This window comes from Thamnophis sirtalis, unplaced genomic scaffold (assembly GCF_051295495.1).
Source record: "Thamnophis sirtalis isolate CommonGarterSnake01/CBP01778 unplaced genomic scaffold, rThaSir2_p1.2 scaffold_8, whole genome shotgun sequence".
NCBI lineage: Eukaryota > Metazoa > Chordata > Lepidosauria > Squamata > Natricidae > Thamnophis > Thamnophis sirtalis.
In genome coordinates, this window is record NW_028261388.1 from 49,140,383 (window position 1) to 49,163,505 (window position 23,123).

At 34.5% G+C, this 23,123-nt stretch overlaps 2 protein-coding genes and 1 long non-coding RNA gene across 6 annotated transcripts in view; 2 read left to right on the top strand and 1 right to left on the bottom strand.

Annotated features, from left to right (window-relative positions):
- Window positions 1–46: 46 nt before the first annotated feature.
- Window positions 47–10,253, bottom strand: CCT8 (chaperonin containing TCP1 subunit 8). Of its 3 annotated transcripts, none has more exons than XM_087721567.1 (16): window positions 10,086–10,253; window positions 8,429–8,519; window positions 8,060–8,139; window positions 7,526–7,675; window positions 7,029–7,209; window positions 6,793–6,854; window positions 6,036–6,173; window positions 4,733–4,911; window positions 4,038–4,104; window positions 3,871–3,958; window positions 2,767–2,882; window positions 2,180–2,251; window positions 1,935–2,099; window positions 1,289–1,408; window positions 950–1,043; window positions 47–247 (listed from the first exon to the last, which is right to left on the bottom strand). In XM_087721567.1, exons 1-15 carry the CDS (start codon window positions 10,143–10,145, stop codon window positions 951–953), a joined length of 1,662 nt encoding a protein of 553 aa, XP_087577693.1. In that variant the 5' UTR covers window positions 10,146–10,253; the 3' UTR covers window positions 47–247; window position 950. The 3 variants fall into 3 exon arrangements, with proteins under 3 accessions (XP_087577693.1, XP_013913480.2, XP_013913481.2); XM_014058005.2 differs by having other exon boundaries at window positions 945–1,043; XM_014058006.2 differs by lacking the exon at window positions 950–1,043 and having other exon boundaries at window positions 10,086–10,252.
- Window positions 2,219–4,625, top strand: LOC148044394 (uncharacterized). The gene is made up of 2 exons (XR_015697501.1): window positions 2,219–2,332; window positions 4,483–4,625. It is a non-coding gene; the product is annotated as an uncharacterized LOC148044394 (long non-coding RNA).
- A 10,349-nt stretch (window positions 10,254–20,602) lies between the features above and the next one.
- The window catches only part of MAP3K7CL (MAP3K7 C-terminal like), a 50,054-nt gene continuing 47,533 nt past the window's right edge, over window positions 20,603–23,123 (top strand). Inside the window, exon 1 of one of the 2 annotated variants that reach the window (XM_087721570.1) lies at window positions 20,603–21,013. The gene's annotated coding sequence lies outside the window, so the exon portion shown is untranslated. The remainder of the gene's footprint in view (window positions 21,014–23,123) is intronic. The other variant, XM_087721571.1, reaches the window with a different exon arrangement.

The following is a 23,123-nucleotide window of genomic DNA, read 5'->3' on the forward strand; positions in this document are numbered from 1 at the left end:
GAAACCTTTTAAATAACCATGTCTTCTAAATCAGACAAAAAGTCAGTTTACTGAAATTGCTTTTATTGAAATGCTTCAAGGTACCTATTACTGATTAGTTTCATAATTTAAAGGTAATTTGAACATATTTGGCAAGATACATAACAATGTCTACGTGTGGTTAACTATTTCAGTCACTTTGGTCATCATCCAAATCCTTTTTCCCTGATGGCGGTTTAGGGCCACCAGATGGTTTGGCCATGATAATCTGCAAAAGAAATTAAGATATTTCAAATTGTCAATACAAAGATATGCAGGTCTATCAATACTTTAATTACCATTTTTAATGCCATGATAGACTGACAATGCATTTTTAAAACACAAAAATGAACTTTTTGGTTTGCGTGCATATTAGTGTCTTTGGAGCAGAGTTAAGGGTTATTCAATTTTCTCAGGTTTCATGAAACTAATAGTAAGGTGAAAGCTAGTTCTTCGTGGCCAATTGTGTCTAAAACCTGATGTTCCCAACCAAGGCTGTTTTAAAATGCAATGGTGTTCGTGATACAGAACAATTATATCCATACAGAAGAGGAAATTAAAAGTTTCAATAACAGCTGTATTTACAGATTTAAATAGCAAGGGTATTCTTTCAGGCATATTTAAGTAGACAGGTATATTAATATTGCCAGTCAGTCTACCAAGCCATAGCTAAAAACTTCTTTCACAAAGTGAATACTCATCCTTTGGTGATTTTTGGCAATCAACTCATATGCTTTTAGTGCTATTAATTCAATATTGTTAAAATAGGGTTTTAATGTAAGATGCTTTAATACTTCAAGCAGATTATTAGTGCTATGGCCTAGGCATATGTGAGTGGGAGAAAACATATCCATTTCAGGCAGAGTGTAAAAAGCATTCATGCAGTTTCCACTCTTGTCAACATTACACACAAGGCCGTATCTTACTGTACACTATTGCTCTGGAGCATCTTTCCAATCATCCTTGTCCCAGTGCTCTGATGCTTTAGGGGCTTTCGGACCACCTGCTGCTTTGGCCATAATAATCTATAGAAATTTTATATCACATATACATTTTGACATGTTTCATTTGAAAAATTATACTTATGAACCTAAGAATTTGATTATTTTATTTGTATAAGTCCATACCTACAGTCCAAAAAGACAAATGCAGACTATGAAAGCATGATTCCAAATATACATTTTTTTTAAATTTATCTAATGCTAAAATTGACTTTTGGAATAGTATTCCAATAGTGTTCAAACCTGAAAACACCATAATACCTACTCACCTGATCAACTCTCAATACTGTTACCGCAGCATTTGTAGCCAACTTGATACCCCAGTATTTTCCAAGATGTGTATCTAATACCCCTGCTTCCAACATATCTTTCACAACTGCAGCTTCAGCCTGTTAAAATTAAGTTAGAATGATTAACTGTCATTGTTTCTGATTACAAACTAATATTTCTCCCATTTTAATTTACAGGCCCTAAATCTACTGTGTCACCCAAATGGTGAACTAGCACTATAGATTTGTATGCTTAATTGTATCACAGTGTTAAACAATGGCATTATAGAATGATCATAGAAATATACATAGTGTGCCATTGATCTAGATGAGGTGCCTCAAAATTGCTACAATGTATTATTACTGATGCCAAGAAAAATAACTTGGGTGATACAGTCATTGCCTCTCTTGTTTTAGTTATAAAATATTAATAATTTATTAAATATTATCACTTTATTTTTGTTCATTCAACATATATGTACCTAATGCTCCCATTCCATATACATAACTACCCATGAAAAATGCTATAGCCTATTAAAGTAACTGTGAATGTTAATGGCATCACTTTTTAATATTTTTAGAAAAATATTGAAATCAATTTAAGATTTTCTACTTTACCTTATGGTGAATTTATAGCTAGTCTTACCTCAATATCAAATCCAACATTTTTATTGCCTTCTTGATGTACTGCATATAGCTTTGAAATAAGCTCATTTGCTTTAATTCCAGAATTTTCTGCCAGAGCTCGGGGAATAGCTTCAAATGCCTCAGCAAATTTCTTGATTGCATACTGATCAAGACCTGGGCAAGTCTGAACAGAGGTGGGGGGTTTCTGTTAAGTTGTATTGAATTACAAAAGAAATCAGACTGAAAAATATGTTTGTAGCATACCTCTCCATATGACGTTATCTGTTTTGCCAATTCAATCTCAGTTGCACCACCCCCTGGGACAAGGCGCTTATCCTACAAAAAAGTAAAATGAAGTGTAAAATACTTGGTATGAAATGCCAAGTAAAAAACCTGAAACATGAAAACTTCAAAAAAGTATGCATTTCTAAAGACATTTTAAAAATACAATGAATGCATTATTTTGATAGAACAGTATATAAAATTGATGCAAATGAGAAATATTTTTTGTGAATGCCAATCATAATATGCCAATCAATATAGAATTATATCCTTGTCATCAACCATTCAGTTGTGTCCTACTCTCGGACACTCTGGATTAGCACTCTCCATTCCCCTCTGTCTTGCACCACCTCCTTCAGATCCACTGTGGTCATCCCTGTGTTATCCTTTATAAGTATCTAGCCAGTGGTACTAGGACAACCCTTTCTCCTTTTTCCACTGATCACTCCCAACATGACTGACTTTTTGAGTGAGTCAACCAATTATATACAACATAGCAAAAATATTAAGTTCTGTAAATGCACATTATATAATAACCCCAAATTATAGCTCCCCAAGTCTTCACTCACCCGAGTGAGTACTTTGAAAGTATTTACACCATCATCAATTGCTCTTTCTACATCATCCATTAGGTTGTCTGTGGAACCACGAATTACTATTGTTGAAATAGCTCCATCTTCCTTTTCTGCGGAAAAAAAGATTCAAGAAACATTTTACAAATGTAAATATTACAGGTAGTCCTCAAATTACAAACATTCATTTAGCGATCAGTTACAAAAGCACTGAAAATAGTGACCTAAGACTACCGTATTTTTCAGAGTATACGACGCACCTTTTTCCCTCAAGAGGCTGAAAATCTGGGTGCATCTTATACATTGAATACTGCATTTTTTGCCTCCCAACCCCCCCCCTTCACCAAAATGGCCGTACATAGCTTGTAGGTGGCTTTCAAAGAGCACCTGGGGGGGCTGGGGAAGACAGAATTCAGTGAAAAACTGGCCATTTTTTGCTCAATTTTGCCACACACACACAAACACAGCCCCCAGGAGCACTCTATAAGCTTCCTAAAGGCTATCCGTGCATTTTTTGACAAAAAATGGGCCCATTTTTGTGAAAAACGGCCTGGTTTTTTGCTCGTTTCCCCCCCCCACCCCTCCCAGGAGCACTCTAAAAGCCTCCTAAGGGCTATTCATGCCCTTTTAAAAAAAAATGGCCCCATTTTCGCGAAAAATTGGGGAGATTTGCAGAGTGCAAAAACTAGTTCGTTTTAATTTGCTTCTTCAAAACCTTGGTGCATCTTATTCTCCGGTGCATCTTATACTCTGAAAAATATGGTAAGTCCTCACATGACTGATGTAGTATCCCAACGGTAATTTGATCAAGATTCAGATACTCTGCAACAGTCATGTATTTGCAATGGTTACAGCATCCCAATATGGTTGCTATTTGTGACCTTCCCAGCTACCTTGAGAAGCAGTCAATGGGAAAAACCATATACTTAGTAACTGCAATGATTTGCTTAAAAACGGCAGCAAAAAAAGATCATAAAATCAAGCCCAATTCATTTAACAATTACCTTGCTTAGTAATGTAAATTATAGTCTTAATTATGGTCATAAGGACTACCTGTAATTCTAAGGCCAAAAAATTGGTACACTAAAAATAGAAAAATACCATGTTTAAACACGACAACTTGTGTTTCCCCAATTTCTGATAAATACACGCTATTGCAGTGGCCCATTTCTTCTAAATTAGGTGGAACCTGTGAGAGTAAAGAAAAAAGATGGTTATATCGAGAATTATTATAACAATAAAAATAGACCTTAGTGCTAATTACATACCAGTCTAGGCAGAGCTGTAGCACCAACTGTTTTACATAATCTCCTGAGGTCCCATTTTGAATTCAGCCTTTAAAATATATGAATATTTCAAGAAAGAAAACATTTTATAATTTAAAAATTCTTATTACAAGATAAAACTTTTCAGGAATATTTATGTTCATTTTATGGATAGTAAACAGATTTCTATCATGTTCATCATGTTATCTTCCTATGTTCAAACTGTATTCTCATGATATACAGAAATACTTTTTCCAAACTTTGTATTATGTAACATTAAATTTTCTAAATGTACATGACTCAGAGTGAGAAAACTAAGCACCAAATAAGTATCTCATAACTGTTCATTTTGCAAGGGTGTGTGTATTTCTTTATAATTGTATTTCAATTATTTAAGAAACCTTATATCAAGTTAATTGAAAATGGACATCAAACTTTACTTCCAAAGGAAAGACCATTTTAAGGAGGAAAATAAGGTGGTGATACAGAAGAAAGCATGATTCTTCCAAGTCATGACCCTCTACTTTGATTTCGCATTAATTTATGTTACAAAGTGATTTAAAAAAATTAAAGCTTAGCTTCTGAAATTAAGCCATATATGTATTGCATCTTGAAATCATAAGGCAATGAGATTTTTTTTTAAGTGTGCTGTTTTAACTAAATGAAAAATTTAGATTTTTCATTTTAGTAAATCTTACCGGATTAACATAAGGTTGTATTTGTTTGCATAATGTAGGGCCATGTCTGCCACTTTTCCACCTGAAATTACCACATTTGCACCAGCGTCAGCAATAGCTTTGACCTGTAGCTCCATTAAGTCCTCTTCTCCTTTGCTGAAATTCATCAGCTCTTCAGCATTTTTTATCAGTACTGTCCCCTGCAAGAATAAAGCATTTTCCCTAGCATCCATAAAACTTGCATTCTGAATGTTTGCCTTACCAAAAATAATCGACGATTATTTCCTGTTCTCGGATAGAATTCACCCTCAGAAAAGATGATTTATGACCTTTCTTCAAAGTTATGGCCCTTGCACTATCCCCGGGACACATAGCCACAATTGTAATTTGGGGTCTTGGAAGCAACTGCTTGCAGCTTTCTGTGGTCACATGATTACAATTTGCAACTTTCCAGCCAGTTTCCAACAAGCAACATCAGCTGGGGAAGCCAGATTCACTTAAGAAATGTGAAATCTATTTAATGAACGCCGTAAAAATGCTAATAAAATTTACAATTGCACCAAGCTATGACAAATACTGGTCCCAGTTGTGGCCATAAATCAGAGGCTACCTTTCAATGTTTTAGTGATTGCAAAAAGAACTAGGAAATAAAATATTCCAGAAATACTAGATGAATAGCAGTCTGTAATAACTTAGAGATGAATTTATCAAAGTAATTAAATAATAGGCACAAGGATACAGATCACAGAGTGATTCTTCCCTACAGATTATTAGTGTGATTTATATTGTTACTTAAATTAAGAATGGCCCATTTTTGGTTGGTTAGTGGTGAACTTAACATTTTATAAGAGAAAAGGTACACAGAAAATGAGAGAATGATATAAAATAGTCAAACTGCCCGGTCACACCATGAATCATAAATATGGGCATTGCTCTTAACATTTGTTTTTCAACCCCATCGTGATGTTTTTTTTATTATTGCCATCAGTCATTAAATGAGGCACTTCCTAGCAAGCACTATCTGTACGTTGCTTTTAACTCTTTAGTCTATGGAAATGTTTTTACTTCAGTTGGTAATAATCAAATGTCAATTACTTCTGGCACTATAGGAGCACATAACAAAACAATCCTTTTTATGTTAATTGGTTATTATATATACCTCAGAATTTAAATTATTACTTGAATTTTCTTGCTTTTCTTTTTTCTTTTCTCCTTTTAGTAAACTTTGAGATCCAGAAATGTTGTCTGTTACTAATTGTAAACTATTACAGAAGCTTTTCTTGTTAAGCTCAAAAATTACTACCCAAAGTTAATCATAACATACCTTAGTTTCTGTTATCATTCCATCAAAAGGACAAGAGTAGACAGCTATTTTAGCATCTTTAACAGAAGTAACATCACCCTCAGTTTCTTTTTTAAATACCATCCCATGCAATACAGTGGATGCATTAATACCAGAACCCTGAAAACACAATTAACAATCACATCAATTAAATAATTAAAAACGTTTTAATGCTAACATTTTGAATAAATAAATATATTTATTTAGGAATAAATATTTAAACAGGACCATTTCATGTGTTCCTTTTTCCAAATTAGGCTCATATAGACTGTTTGCTGATTTAGAACTGTATTTTTCTGTCATGTATGTATCATTCATTCAACATATAATTTGTCACTGCTTCAAAAAATTGAAACCAATTTGGTAACCTTAACCCTATCCAGTGTATGACATCAACTTTAATAATATCACAATTTATAAATAAAACAACACTGGATGAGATTTTTTTTAAAAAAAATTGGGATTTTTGGGATTAAAACCTCTCAAATTATTCCTGCAACTTGACATAAGATGGAAATAATACATTTAGCTCCCCACAGTTCTCCTACTGTGCACTCCATATTTTATATTAAATTCATAAAGGTAATATAGGATATTTAAAATTTGGACCTATTTAATAAACAGCTATTATTTCTTTTAGCCTACGAGGACTATGAAGTGATTACTTAGACACTAAGGTTCCCAAGAAAGTTTGGAACATTTGTATTATGTATTACCAACAAGAAATACCACAACTTACTAAGATTTTGCACACTCTGATGTTATCAACGTTGAAGTGACCCGATTCAGAAAAAATGGATACTGTGAAAGAATTAAAAACATAACTTTAGGAAAGTTTATTAGCTTTCAAATCCCTATTTTTCTATCTTAAATTATATGGCAATTTGGAATAAATGTGTATGGAAACTGATTCAGAGGTAGATGTCTTATATATATATATATATATTAAGTAGACCACTACTAAAAATTACTTACCACATGCTTGAGCAATAAGTTGTGTTAGAAAGCTTTCACTACCACACTGTTTACTCATTATTGAAGTTTGTAACAAGGATGCCACTTCTCCAACATCCCGAAGATTTTTTGCAGAGCAGCACACAAGATCAGGCAGAATTTCCAATGCTTTCCTGCAAGCTTTTTCATAGCCTTCAATCACCTGCAATTAAATATAGGCAGATGCCTATACTATAACACATAAATATTCATAAAAGCTTGTGGTCAGAGCACCACATACATTATGAATGTAGGTGGTACTCTATTTTGTATGGGGCAGCATTAGAAGGTATTATTTTCAAACACATTTTAAAATTAATTACTAGAAAATAAGACAAGCTATAATCATATCCCTGTTTATTTGGAAATTAGCCCCAATACACTTAATAAATTTCATATGTAATAAACATGATCTAGAAATGGAATATTTTTGGAAATGCAATTGTAACTAACAAATGTAATTCTACCTAACAAAATACCTCTGAAACAGAAAGTCCCATTCTTAGAAGTTCTTCAGCATGTTCAAGAAGAGCACCAGCAAAAACAAGAACAAAATTTGTCCCATCACCAACTTCTTGTTCTTGCATATGAGAAGCCATGACAATCATTTTTGCTGCAGGATGCTGAACCTATTAAATATTTTATATTAGAAGAAACAATTGTACACATATTAAAATCCAATTAAAATCAATCAAAAACATTTAATAATACATATTCAAGATATCAGTTACTATTCTTGAATCTTTTATGGGACAAAAATGCTACTTGCGGGCCACCAGTATATATCTGCAGTATTATTTAATTATTTCAAATCTTCATTAAGAGTAATTTCAGACTCTCACAGACTACTAGCACACTTCTCTAGTGTTAATTATTTCAGAATCTCTCACAGAAAAATATACCTCTTCCCCCAAAAAGCCTACATTAGCAAATGAATCCATGAAGAAATAATGTACAATTAAATGTATTAAAATGTAATCATAAATGCTAATTTGAGTATCAATAAAAATTACCTCCAATTCTCTTAAAATGGTAGCAGCATCATTAGTAACAAAAAGCTTTTCCAAATGATTAATAACCATTTTGTTCATCCCTAAAACAAGCAAAAACATATAAAATAAGTACTTAAGGACAGTTTGATAACAAATGAATAAAGTAATTAACAAAATAAACATGTTAATTTATAGATTTGTTTTGGGTTTTTATATGAGCTGTCCAATACACTGAATGTGTTGATTATTATTCATTATAAGCAGTTGAGAAATAAGAAAACAATTTTAAACTTTGCAGAATCCCAGTTAATTTTTAATACTACTAATGGAACTATTTAGGTAAATAGAAAATTAAACATACTTTTTTTTTAAAAAAAATCAACATCTTACCATTTGGGCCATAGGCTGTCCGTGTTGTCTGAGCAAGTTCTTTACATGCTTGAATGTTTCGAAACACAGCTTCTTCCAATCCAGAATAATGCTAGACATACAGAATTTAAATCAGAATTAAGAGATGATTACATGAAATATAATACTTATACAAACTCTTAAAATTATATATTTGTGCCTTAGTTTCTCTTCATTTTCCATTCTTCTACCACTTCTGATTCTATCTTAAGACAAAAGCGACTAAATGTTGTAAGGATTTTTTTTAAAAAAAGAAGACTAAGAGGGAAATATCTTAAAACAATAATAGAAAAACCATGATTTATGATATTCTTGCAGCTCCATTTTTCAGCAGAAACCATGGTAGGCTTCTATATTTTATTCTGTTCAATAAAATAACATGTGTCTCTGAAAGAATGCCTAATGAGAATATATCATTCTCTATGCTCATGAAAGTCTATTTGGGATTACTTTTGGGTGCATATTCACATTAGATGTGGCAGGTATAGAACACATCACTTCTATTATTTTCTATTATTTCAAAACATATCACTACTGCATATTTTTGTTCTTCCCTTGTTTTGCCTTTGTGAAGATTTGTGCATGTGCATCTCTGTATACTCTGGCAAACAACAGCATATGGGCTGCAAGCAGGTAATGTGACCAGACAAAAGGGACTTGGTGTTGCAAGACTGAGACAATTTAACTGCCATACATCTGGAGAGATATTTAATAGACATTTCTTTCCTAATTCTCAGCTGATTGTCACATTTTGAAACTCTTATTTTTGTGTGCTACTTTCCCCCATGATATCATATATAACCCTGTTGTCTCTTGTTTAAGAGTTATTCTGCCAATGAACAGAAATCCCAAACTCCTTTTGCATAATTTTCAATATTGTTCTAAATATTAAAACTATAATGTCTCCATTACACAGTTTCCAGCTAAATTTACAAAAGCAAAAAAAAGTTGTGTGACTATCACCAACTGTTTCTCAGAGAGCTTGTTTTATTCATCCAACAAATATCAGACTGGCTCTTTTCCAATCATTTGAGTTCTAAACAAGAGTCCAAGAAACATGGGAGATACTGTTGTATTATACAGGAAGTTTCCAATACATCTGGTCCTCGATTTACCATCATTCATTTAGTGACCACTCGAAGTTACAACCGTCCTGCAATTTTCACCGCAATTCCTTAACTCTTAATAAAAATATTTGCTCCAAGGTTGAAACAAACACAATCATGCAACCATAAACGTCCGGGTGGGTGGAAACAGCTAGAAAGACTAGCAGAGATCGCATGGCCCCCTTGAGATTTCTCCCGACCTGCTACTGTCAGCAAGCGCTGCAACTCAACTCCAGAATTCCCGGCATGCCGAGAAAGGCCGCCTTGGACGTTGCTGGGGTAGTTTCGGAGCTGAGAACGAAGTCGAGAACAATCCCCCGAGCGGAAGTGAGCTCCATATTAATTCCTCGACCACGGCGCTCCCTCGCAGCCCCAAGCGCGACATAGTAACGGCGAGGAGGCCCAATAGCTCCGCCTCTTTGATCGGCGCGTGGAGCCGGTACCCTAGAACGCAGGTTGCCATTTTTCTTCTGGAATCTTCCCTCTTTTCCAGCGCCGCCCTCCTGCCTTTTCCCGCGAGTATCTCCGCTCACCTTCGCTCCTTCCTTCAGCATCTGGGCAAAGCCAGGGGCCTTCGGAACGTGCAACGCCATCTTCCCGATCAGACCACGAGCAGGGACAGCACGCCTGTAGATCCTTTGGCTGAGGAGACGCGCGCACCTCGCCTACGCTTGGTCGTGTCTTTACACGCAAGCGCAGAGAAAGGAGGCGCGGCAAGCCAAAATGGCTGACACAAAAGGAAGGGAGGGGTGCGGAGGGATGACATGTGGGATGACAAATCAACGGTCTTTTTCTCGCCAGACTTGATAAATTGCCGTCCTGCTGGCGAGCGGGAAGCGGCGCTAAAAGAGTACTGAGAAACGCGTTGGCCTCGTTCTCTCGTTACCCATCTCCATCATTTAATTATCGTATTATTTGAATTACTGTAGTTTCGATATCCAGTTCAAAACTATATTGCATTGTTTAATTCTATGTTTATGCAATAATAATTATACCAAGCACAGTTTTCAAAAGATATAAGCAATGTTTTTCTTTATAATGAAGAGGTACGAATAGCCACATATTAGTGAGGAAATTGAGTAGTTTTTTTTCCCCTTACGTACTTTTCTGCCTTTAAAATTCCAGCCTATAGAAATAAAAACTATAGAAATACAGATAGTCCTCAGCATACGATCACAATTGAATCCAGAATTTATATTGCTAAATGAAAAAATTGTTAAGTGACTTTTGCCCCATTTTACAATTTTTCTTGCCACAGAATCATTCAGTGGTGGATTGCAGACTGTATGCCCCAGTACGGGCGTACCAGAGCCTGCCCAGAGCACCCGGTACCATTCCGGTACGGTGCTCCAGAGGGCCCACCTGCCTGCCCGAAGTCCTTATCTATCCTTTAAAGCCTTCGGCGCTTCCATGCATGTGCATGGCACATACAGTGCCTGCACGACATTCCACTGAGCAGCTGGAGTGTCATAGAGGCTTGCAGAGGCATTGCTAGAAGGTACAATGCATGTGAGCACCGTGCATGTTCATGTGGAGGACGCGGGGCCCCTTTGCAACTGTACCGGTTGCAACGGGATCCAGAACCCACCACTGGAATCATTGCAGATGTTAAATGAGTGACTCTGGTTTCCCCATTGACTTTGCTTCTCGGAAGCAAGGGTGCTCACATGACCTCAACACTGCAACCATCATAAATATGAACCAATTGCCAAGCATCCCAAATATTCATCATGTGACCATGGGAAGTCTGCTTGTGAAAAAGTCCCTTTTTTTAGTGCCATTGAATTTAGAACAGTTACTGAATTTGTTGATAATTACCTGTATTAAGGCCTATTCCCCTTTATGCTTTAAAGAGCATACAGGTAATCCTTGGCTTATAAAGAAGTTACAATACTGAAAAAGTGACTTATGACCATTTTTTATACTTGGTCCCAATCCAAGCTGGGGTTGCACAAGAACAAATCAGACAATTTGCTTGAAGAAGAAAAGATTTATTTCAAGAACGCAAAAGATAGTGCTCAAAAGTAGTTACAAGATTGGGTACAGACTGGAAATATATATATGAGGGGTCGGTTTTTTGTGGTTCGTTGGTGCATGTATGAATATTCCCTTGGTAATGTTTAATTTAGTGGATATGCAGCTCTGGTGGAAATGTTTTTATTTTACTTTGCTGAGTATGCCTATCTCTTCCCTTTGATGTAAGCCTACCAATATATATTGGCTTCAATGCCACCTGTTTACCCAGGGAAACTGTATTGTGAAACAGTTTTCTCTGTCTGCTATTACTTGTGCAGGTAATTAGTTTACTCTGATCATTGATTATCAGAAGAAGTAGTAGTTTACTCTGCATCAGAGGTGTTCGATCGGGTAAAGGAGGCACAAAAGGCTAAGTGAACAACAGCTCTTTATTACAGGTCAAATAAACATCCAGCTGGGGAATGGTCAGGCACCTTCCCCTTTTAAAGGGATCTATCAGACCTCTCAGCCAATGAGATTCATCCTCTGTTCCCGCCGGAACAGGGGACCTTGGTGGAAACCTCTTGCAGCCTGTAAGGGGGGGGGGGATATCTAACGAGGTTTTCTAGTTTGATTTGTGGGTCATGTTAATGATCAAAGGGGTGTGTGTGTGTCAGAGGCACTAAGAATAAATCTATTTTTTGAATTAAAATTATTTCATAATTAAAATCCTTTTTACAACAGCTGAACAACTTTCTCATCAATTATCCATGTTACGATGACACCAGGGGTGGGAGAAAGGAGATTAAAATGACAGAAGCATCACAAACCAAGCCTCACCTCCCCTTTTTTTAGTTTGTTTATACATTTTTCTTTTACATGCACAAGTGTTTTGTGAAAAGTGTTTTGCCTGGGTCAAATTGCTTACACATAATAATATTTATCCATTTCTAATCTTTACCTCTATTATCAAGCCAGTGATAAAACAAATTCCATGTTAAAAAATATTCTGTATTTTCATTTCTGCACAATCTAGTATTTTTTTTTTTAAATTATACTCTCTTCTGTAGGTAGTTCTTCATTTTTCCAGTGCTGTGCAAATACAATTCTTGCTGCTGTTAAGACATGCAATATTAAGTATATATTCCCTTTCTCATACTTTTCTGGTACTATACCTAAATATGTCTAGTTTATAATCTATGTGTTGCTTTAACATTTTTTCTAATCATATGTGAATTTTCGTACAAATTTTTTTTGAAGCCTCATCCTCTTTTTATGTGTAACGTTATCACACACAGGCTCCAATGGGATGAGGTTAATGGAATAATATTGCTTTTATCATTAGGAAAGTGGAAGGAGGCCACAGATACCACAGATGATAAAGAACATGTAATGGAATAGCAGAATAACAAAAAACCCTGCTCAGGCAGGAAACCCTAAATTCGTGATGGCAAACCTATGGCACGCATGCCAGAGGTGGCACACAGAGTCCTCTCTGCTGGCATGTGTGCCGTCACCCCAGGTCAGATCTCTGTGGTGTTCTTTCGTAAGCTTCTGTTTCCCTGAAAATGATGAAACAGAAGCTCACAATAGAAAAAGATCTTACCTCTTGCCACACTGCCAGTGTTGGGATGCCCTGCCTCCTGCCAACCAATTGGTCTTCGGGTCTCTGCTGTCAGCGCATGTCATCACATGCATGTTCGTGTTTGCACACCTTTCAGTTTGGGCATGTGCACACGTGCAGTTTAGGCACTCGGTGTCTAAAAGGTTCACCATCACTACCCTATACCATTTCAGACAAATGGTTATCCAATCTCTTCTTAAAAATTTCCAGTGTTGGAGCATTCACAACGTCTAGAGGCAAATTGTTCCACTGATTAAAGAGGACTAAAGTGTGGAAATTATTTCAATTAATCTATTTTATCTTGTCAATATTTTATAGATTAATCTAATTTTTGTAATGTTTACCATTACAACCATACAACATATAATGCAAAAGAATCTTTCTTAAAATTACAGTCAATCTGATTATAAACCTTTTTGAACTTAGAAGTATACTGGCGATACATTTATGTTGATTGTAATTATTTACCCATATGGCATCATATTTTTAAAACAGGTAAAATTATAAAATATGCTTTGGATGTCAATGTTGATTGGAGAAAGCTTTCAGCACAATGCATAATTTTTGGTGCAATTAATATCAGAAGAGAATTTAAAAGAAAATCAAAGCATATAAAATGAAGCCTCTTGGTTAATATTCCAAATAAACAGGACATAAATTTTAAATTTTCCACAAATATTATTCTTGAAGTCTAAGTTTAAAAACCTATTCTAATAATTGATAAAATATTCAGGGAGATAAAATTTCCAAATGCCAGCAACAATTTAAGAAATATTTTGCAGCTCTGCTAACGTAAATAATGAAGTAAATATTTTAAATAAATATCTCAATCATTTTTGAATGACCCAATTTTATGGGTTGTACAAAGAAGTCATCCTATTAATTAAGGCAGGTAAAAATGCTAAACAAATGTTCTAGAGTTGAGTTTCCAAAATCTTGTTTGAATATTAAAGTTTATACTTAAAATATCTTCCTAACAATATCTGACTAAAATAACTGAAAAGCATGTGTTCCCACAAACTTGGTATGTGCCTGGAATACTTATTTTGGAATCAGTGTCTGGTCATGACTGAGTTGGTCTTTATCTTTATTTAGCTATATAATTTATATTGTACAGAATGGTTGGCCTTGATAGAGGACCATCTGTATGTATTGTTGGCGATAGTTCTCTTTTTTTATCAGCCAAAACCTATTACTAGATGAAAATCCTAATTTATCTACCCATGTTTTGACAATTCCAGAATTATTCATTAACATTCTAATAAAAATTTCCACAATTTTGGCAAAGAAGGAATGTTTAAAATTATTTATAACTTAAAAACAAAAACACAACAGGAGATATAAAATATAAAATGGCATTTAGACCAGTTTCATTTTTGTAACAGTACTGATTTACCAAAAACACATTGAAAGTTATGCTGTATTTGAAATTGTGATAGAGTAAAAATATTTCCAAATACATGATTAGCATTACAATGCATGCCATTCTATGCAACTGTAATTTGTCACAAGACATTCTTTTTAAAAATAATATATAATTATGATTTTAAAGGTGTGCTGCAAATCCTTGTGATTACACTTTGGGGAATTGCATGAAAAAAATATGACCTAGATGAAAGCAGACTGCTGAAGAAAGCAGCAGTAAAACCATGGTAGAATTCAGTGGTGGGTTTCTACCAGTTCATACCGGTTCAGCCGAACCGGTAGTGGTTTGGCGGCCTGGGTTGCTGGAACCGGCAGCGACCCAGGTCTGCCATGCCCCTGAACTGATTCTCCGGGCGGCGCCATAGGCACCACCATCTTATTTTTTGCTTCTGCACATGCGCAGAACAATTTTTATTGCACTATGCATGCGCAATGTGCATCAAATGTGTGCGCACTCATGAGCGAACCAGAAGTAGTGACTGCCAGAACCCACCCCTGGTAGAATTAGAACTAACTACAGGTTTTAATGTTGGAAATGTATGGAATAATAACTGCATATAAAAAAATATTGACAATGAATAATAATATAATATACACATCTAAATATTACAATATTACCATTTACTTTTTGCTAGTGATAAGAGATCATATCTCTTTTAAAAGATAAGAAATATTCATATGACAGTAATGTTTGTGAATTTCTCTGTAAAAGAAATCTTTGTGTTCCGGACAGGAACATTGGGCTAAAAAAATACAATGAAATTATGACAGTGCATAAATTATATTTCCTTGAAACACAGACCCTATGCCCTAAAGATACAACTATGGTTTGATGAAGAAAATGTTAACATACTTGTATGTGGCATGATTTTTCAGCTATTTGTTATCTATCATAATTTGAAACTAGGAAATGCACAATCCCCCCCCCCCGACTGAATTAGCCAATCAGGTTTTCCTCAGAGATGTATTAACAAGTGCTTATCCTATCTGTATGTTAGTAGAAAGATATGCTGGCATAAATTGTGCTGCCCTCATTCTGTGCCTTATGCTGGTTCTGTCATTCTAATGTTGGACAAATTAAAATTTGGTAAATTCCCTAGTTTTGCCTGCCTTCCCATCAAATGTCAGCAGTTGCATCACAGAAGAGAGTACACACCCTCACATTTTGTTGCCAGCAGTTTAGACATTAATGGCTGTGTGTTGCGTTATTTTGAGGGGACAGCACATTTACACTGTTATACAAGCTGTATACTCACTACTTTACATTTTAGCCAAATGTCATTTCTTCAGTATTGTCACATGAAAATATATACTTAAATATTTACAAAATGTGAGGGTGTACTCACTTCTGTAATATACTGTACTAGAAAACATCTACCCATCATTTTTCTTGGCTGATAAAACTGCAGAGCATAATAGCTTCTTGCTACTGACACTACAAGACAGATCAAAGAAGTCCATTGTGTATGCCAATCATTTACATTATTTTTTGGGATATGGAATATCCCTACACTCAGGATAAAATATGATATTGTATATGTGTGGACTATATAGTTTTTTTAATACTTATCTCTGGGGGTAAACATGTTGCTATCAGATCATAAACCACTTATTTAGAAACTATAATGCTAGTTATCTGTCATGAGAGGAAGGTGAATGATTCAGCTGTTATAATGCATAATAAGAAGTACTAGAACCAAGTGAAATATTATGCTGATATCACACAAACAAGAAAACATGTTTTAAAAGTTGGGAATTGAGTGTATGTTGCTTATAATGCAGCATGTTAACGTCATAAAATTACAATTTAACAGTCTGTGTGGAGTATCCTTTGGAGCATTTCTGTATATTCCTTTGAATTATTTAACATTAAAATAGTGTTTTCATTACAAATAACAAGCATCTAAAAAGTTCAATCTCAAGTACAATGTAGTGTGCAGTGAGCTGTTATACATATTTTATAAGGCAGGACTTATTTCTAAGTGCCTCCACAATTGGCTGGCCTCAGGTGAAGGCAACACCATGATATGTAAATAGTAAATAAGACATCTTCAGGGGACAAATGCAACCCATTGTATATAAGAGACAGAGCTTGCATTGTGATTCCAATTCCAATTCACATTGTTTGCTCTGAACATCTCTCAATATATACAGAAGTGAGAATTACAGAACAGAAAAGCATACTTGGGAACAGACAGAGAATTGAAAAAAGTGAGCACTAAAAAGAGGAGTTTTGATCAGCAGCTCCTATTCTCTACGTAACTTTTTCATATATGCTTGCTGTTTAGTGAATGTCTTTATCCAACTGTGATTGTCAGCTAGGCAATATTGACAAAATAGTGGTTTTTTTCTTATCCCTTCTCTCTTCTTTCCTTCTTGTTCCAAGAGATTGAAAGATTTGTGGGTGCAAGCTGAAAGAAGGATGGTCAGGATAACTCACTGTACCTGCAAAGTTATTTAGCTTTCTTTCAAAAAAATGATCAGCTTTCTGTTATCGTTTTATATCAAAAACATATTATGTTCTCTTGGTGGCAGTATTGGAAAGCAGAATGATTATGTAGGATTCTCTCTGGTGTCTTATTTATCTGGTAGTGTTAAAGAAACGGTTACAGGTAATAGCAAATATGTACAGAAAAGTGTCAAATGATAGGAGAGCCTGCTGACTTTCCAGCAATGTAAACATAATGTAACATTCTCAGGCAGTGTCCTTCAAACTATTTTGAGGGATAGCTTCCTATTCATGACAGGTACCAAAATTTGGCACTAAATTGCTGCTATGTTAAAATTCCCTATTGATTTCAGATTCACAAAGAATGAGTTCAAATTGGAAAAATCCATATTTTTGGATTATAATAAATTATTTCCATTCTATGCATTCATGTACTTGCCATGAGACACAAATCACATACAATTTTAATCTAAATAACAGCATTTAGCTCAGTGGCCATTGTGCTATTATTGTGTTATTGTTAATCATTTATTCTGTGGTATTGCTCATGTTTAAGCTTGTGTTCACTTCCCAGAGTTGTGATTGTAAAATAGACAGCTACATAAATTGATAACAAAATAAAAAAACCTTATTGCCCCGGGTATGAATCCAGTAGGATAGCTCCCTGACAGATGGCCATTCAGCCTGTTTAAACACCTTCATCAAAGTTCACTTTTGTCTATTAGAATTTTTTTAACGGATATTTAACTGACCTTGATTTTTTTAGCTGAAATTTCTCATTTCTTGTCCTGTATTATGGAACAACTATGAATGATTTCCTCCTCCATCCCCTACTCAAAACTTTATTCTTTGCAACAATCTATTTTCAGTAAACAGAGCTTTTCAGTTTCACTGAACTTGTATATTTCTCCCAGAAAGATATTCTGTAGAGCAGTTTTTCCCAATTTTATGTTTCTTCAAGATATGTAGAACTATAATCCTGATCATCTACATGCTAAGCAAAGCTGATGGCAGTTAGTATTTAACAAATGTGGAGAATAGAAATTTGTTGTAAATACAGGCTTCCATTTATTATTTTAAAAACTTATTTTAGGCTAACACAGCAAATGTTTTAGTGTCAACGAAATCATCTGCTTTACCAAAATGCTGCCAATACTAAAGAGGTAAAAGCAGGGCAATTAAATCGAAGGAAAGCAGGTGTTTCTTATATAGAAGATACTTCTTTTTATTTATATATTCCAGGTACTAAATTTTTCAGGCTAAGTAAATAAATGAATAAAGTTACAAGCTTGTTCTAACTCTAGTGTGTAAATAAGTTGTAATGTTTCTAATTCAGGGAATGATAACATTGGAATGTGTGATGACTAAAACATGATATGTTGTATATTAGAGAGATAAGTTTCATAATCCGATCCACGGTTAAAATAATTTTTCTTGGATACCAAATATTGAATGACTACAGTGCTTCAGCAAGAAATACAACATTCCCATCCTTATGCCTAAAGGGGAAAAAATAGGAATTTGCAACTTTTCTATCTTTCCCATAGCAGAAGACATTCTCGTGTAATTACATTTATTATATTCAATTAGTTTTTTTAAATAACCTTTAAAAAAAGACCTTAAAATATTCTATTGTTAGAACATTCACAATTGCTCAAATTATTCAAAAGCCTTCTTTACTCTTTTGTTGAAGAAAAAATACTAATACAAATGTTGACAAACAACACAGACAGCAACTAATTCTGTAATGTAGATTTCCATCCCAAAAGTAATAATAATAGAACAAGTCATACATTAACATTCCAAATTGGGATTGGCCTCCTATTAACAGAACAATTGCAACTAATTGTTATTAATAATTTTCTGAAAAGTCTATTATACCCAAACCAAAAAGTGTATGTTATATTAGTCTTATTTTAAAATCCAAATAAGCTAATTTCACTTTCTTCAAAGCAACCTTCCATTAGCGTATAAGAATCATACAGGTCAGCTTATTTCCAGTTTAGCATCTTCATAGAGAAACTGATGTCAGAGATGTTTCTGAGATGAATGAAAAGAAAATTCAAAATAGTACTATAAGATACAACAAAAGTTTTTTTTAATACACACACACTTTTTCTTCTTCTTTTCAATTATATAAAATTCTCAGGGTCTGCCTAAAGAAGTCTCCACAGTTTTCTTGGCAAGGTTTTTCAAAAGTTGCTCCCCATTGCTTCCTTCCTCAGGATAACAGAAAGTGACTGGCCCAAGATCATCTAGCTAACTTTTTTGTCTCCCAGTTTCTAGCAACTAATTTTTTTGTTATAATACTTATAAATCAATTCAGGTCAAGAACTATAGAATTAGTGTTAGAACTGTAAGGAAAGAAAATGTGGGCTAAAATACAAAACAAATAGCAAAATTAAAATGAAATTATTAAAATAAGCACTTAATAATAGACATTGTCCTAAATATTTCAGAATGTATCAAAAACATGGGACTTTCGCTATTCAAATTTGAATACTGGTTTTGAAATATAAGCTTATGTATACCATCTTTTTTCCAACATGTTTTGTAGGACTATCTATCTACCTACCTACCTACCAGTGGTGGGTTTCAATTTTTTTTAGAATCTTTTCTGTAGGTGTAGCCTGCTTTGTGGGAGTGGCTTGCTGACCATGTGACCGGGTGGGAGTGGCTTGCCAGCCATGTGATGGAGTGGGAGTGGCTTGGCAGTCATGTGACTGGGTGTGCATGGCCAACTTGTAAAACGTGGTGAAAGTCACTTAACAACGCTCTTGCTTAGCAACCAAAATGTTGGCTCAGAAACTCTGGCATTTGAAGCACACAAGTCTTTAAACAATTTAAATCATTCCTGATCTTAAGTATAGGCTATCTGGAATTTCTTAGTCCCATATTTATTTTGTATATAATCGATCCATTTTTTCCAGTCTCATTTATATCTCTCATTTGAGTGGTCTTTAAGATATGCAGATATTTTAGCCATCTCGGCTAAATTTGTGACTTTCAATGTCCATTCTTGGATTGTAGGCAAGTCTTCCTTCTTCCAGTATTGCGCCACCAACAGTCTTGCTGTAAAACAATTAACTATAAGTAGTATATTTTAGGAAATACAGTATATAATTTCCCTTCAAAACCAAGCTTATGTTAGATTATGGTATCCCAAAACATCTGTGAATGGGGGCTATTATAATTGGACTGCAAAACTCCTGGCAGCCAATAGAACACTCTAATTCTTTTCTCTCTGTAAATCTGATTTAGGCACCCCACGTTTGGTTGCCCTAGCCTAGGTGAATATGCTTAAGACAATAAAATTTCTAATATCCACTTATTGTCTCCTTTAGTGCTTCAAAGTCTACTTCCTAATTTGCTGGACAGTTCAGACAGCTCCAAGAGTTGGCAAGAAAACTGCTAGTCCAGTTGCTTGGCTTGACTTTAGCAACAGCTAGAATCAAGCCAACTTTGAGCTTGCTTGCCGCTCAAATTGGCAACCTCACCCCAAGCTGATAGGAGCAGCAGACATTTTTGCTGACTGGAGTCAGACTATCTTTTCCAGTTTGCTGGAATAGACACAGACACTGATTGGGTCATGCTGAAAACATTCCAGTCCTATGAAGCAAGTCGGTTTGTATTTTAGGTTTGGCAGGACTAATGAATTAAACATCTTGGCCTCCAGACAATTGGCTACTTTAATATGGTTCCTGAAAGGGGGGGTGCTGAGGAAGCATGACAATGCTGTAATCTTTCATTGCAGGGAAGGGAAGGGACGGTGGAATTGAGACGGAAAACAGAAAAGGGTGGTCCTGAGGGTGTAAAAAGCCTATGGGAAGTGCAGGTAGCAGCATGTTGTCCTGACAGCTGTTTCAACTTCTCAGACCTTGTCAGTTCACTGCTTATGTAGCAGGTGCAGCCTTTTCTTTTCCTGAATCTTTACTCCATAAAGGCAACAACAAGTCAAGGCAGAGGCTGGCCCTGGATTTATACAAGTGCAGACACCACTAAGTGAGGTAAGGCAACAGGTGTGAAAACCGGACTAACTGATTGAGTTGTAACCACACTTGGGTTCGGGAGCTAAAGTTTTTTAGATGTAAGCAAAGTGCATGCAGACTCACAGATAAGCAAACTAAAGAGCCATTTCCTAGATAACTGTTTCAGACATAGAATACAACAATCAAAGCTTTCTGTCTTACACAAAAGCAAAGATCAAGGTGTATGCTTGAAGCAGTTTTATTTCATTTTAGATGATACATGCACACTATATTTTCACTCTGTTCTTTCTACAGTTTCCTTTTGCTTTATTTTTCTAAGAGGAAAACCTCTTGGATATATGTATTATACATACATGCATACATACATACATACATACATACATACATACATGAGAAAAATAAATCTGTGCTGTACAGATTGCTCGGGAAAGCTTAAAAATGGATGTTTGTAAATCCTTTTATGCTTTATTAAAAGAAAAAAATGTACAATTAATTTCAAGTTTCTGACTAAAATCTTTGTATTTTTAAAAATATTTAATAGCACAATCTTTTCTAAGAAATAATGTAATTAAAGATAGAGTTCATGTGTTTTAATATGTAGTACTTTCATGCTTTTTTTTTTTACTTTTTGGTAAGCCACAGAAGTAATGGAATAAATTAGAGACTGCATTTGTAGCATCTCTGAAGCTTCAATCTGGGATATGAAATCATAACAAACTTGACTTTGTTTTCACTGAATAAAACAGCAAAACATAATTTTACTTTTCTAATCTAAACATTATATATGAGATTTCTTTCTTACAGTTTGAAGTCTAGTACTGTATTTCACATAAAGACTGTTAATCCAAATTTTGTTTATATATATATTTTCTAGAGTATGACATAATTCACATATTTATTTGAATTTTATTTTATTTGCAAGGCTAGCAAAGTAGAACATTTTGTCAAACTGTTTTCAGAATCAACAGGATCTAATACTGTTTTATTAGCATCTTTGACTGATTTTAGGTAATTCCAGTACCTAACATACATGGGCAGCAAAAGTTCAGAAACCAATTAGTAGCACAAAGAGATGTAGAACACTAACTATTTCTTTCCATCTAGTATCAGCCTGAATTTTTGCAACTTAAGTGTAGTAGCCTTGTCAGTATTTTGAAAAAGAAAGGGACATCAGCAAGCTATTTTAAAAGCATTTTACCACTTGTTATTTGTTAGGCACAAAATAGTTTAGCTTGAGGCAATACAATAATATGTAGTCTGTTATACTATGGAGTATAATAAATTATGAGATAATTAATATAGTTAAAAATGTCAAAAGTATTAATTCTCCACTGCCTACAAATTACATTAGTATATTATCCTATGACAAAGATTCCTGGATTAAGTATATAGTTTATTTATTTATTATTATTATTATTACTACTACTACTACTAATTATTATTATTATTATTATTATTATTATTATTATTATTATTATTATTATTTTCCTAATCAGATACAAGGTAAATTGGAAACTAGATATACATTGGTCAACAAGTTAAAAATGTCAGGCTCAATTTTTATTCAGTTTATTCAGTTTTACCAATAAACCAGTTGTAATTCTGTTTTATATTTTTGCCTGTATAGCTATAGCACTTAGGCTTATATACCACTTCACAGTGCTTTATAGCCCTCTTTAAGCAGTTTAGAAAGTTAACATATTGCCCCCAATAATCTGGGTCCTCATTTTACTGACCTTGGATGGATAGAATCCTGCTCTATGAAGAGTTATGTGTTACTATAACAATAGTTTTCTTATCTGAGCTGAAAAGGAATACAGAAAACTCTAATTATGCACTATCATTTTTGGCTACTTAGATTTTTTTTAGACTTATTCTATCAAAACAATAGAGAAAGCTACACACGATTATATTCTAATGCCAGTGAAATTGCACTGGCCTAGTTAGCATATATTTTCCAGAAGAAGAAGAAAACCTCCACACTTATGGCTATAAAAGCATACTTGATATTCAGTGATAAGAGCAATATATAGGATAATATATCTAAGATTTATTTTACACAATTATTGCACCAATTACCAATTATCTGTATGACACAGTTTCCAAGACAAATTTAAACTAAGATTAA

Bases quoted from the DNA above. Each gene is read 5' to 3' on its own strand.
- CCT8 (XM_087721567.1), bottom strand. From the start codon at position 10,145: ATGGCGTTGCACGTTCCGAAGGCCCCTGGCTTTGCCCAGATGCTGAAG. The intron at 6,855-7,028 runs GTAAGTAATTTT...ATTCTTTCACAG, and splicing joins ACTTATTGCTCAAGCATGTG to TATCCATTTTTTCTGAATCG. The intron at 2,100-2,179 runs GTATGCTACAAA...ACCTCTGTTCAG, and splicing joins AGATAACGTCATATGGAGAG to ACTTGCCCAGGTCTTGATCA.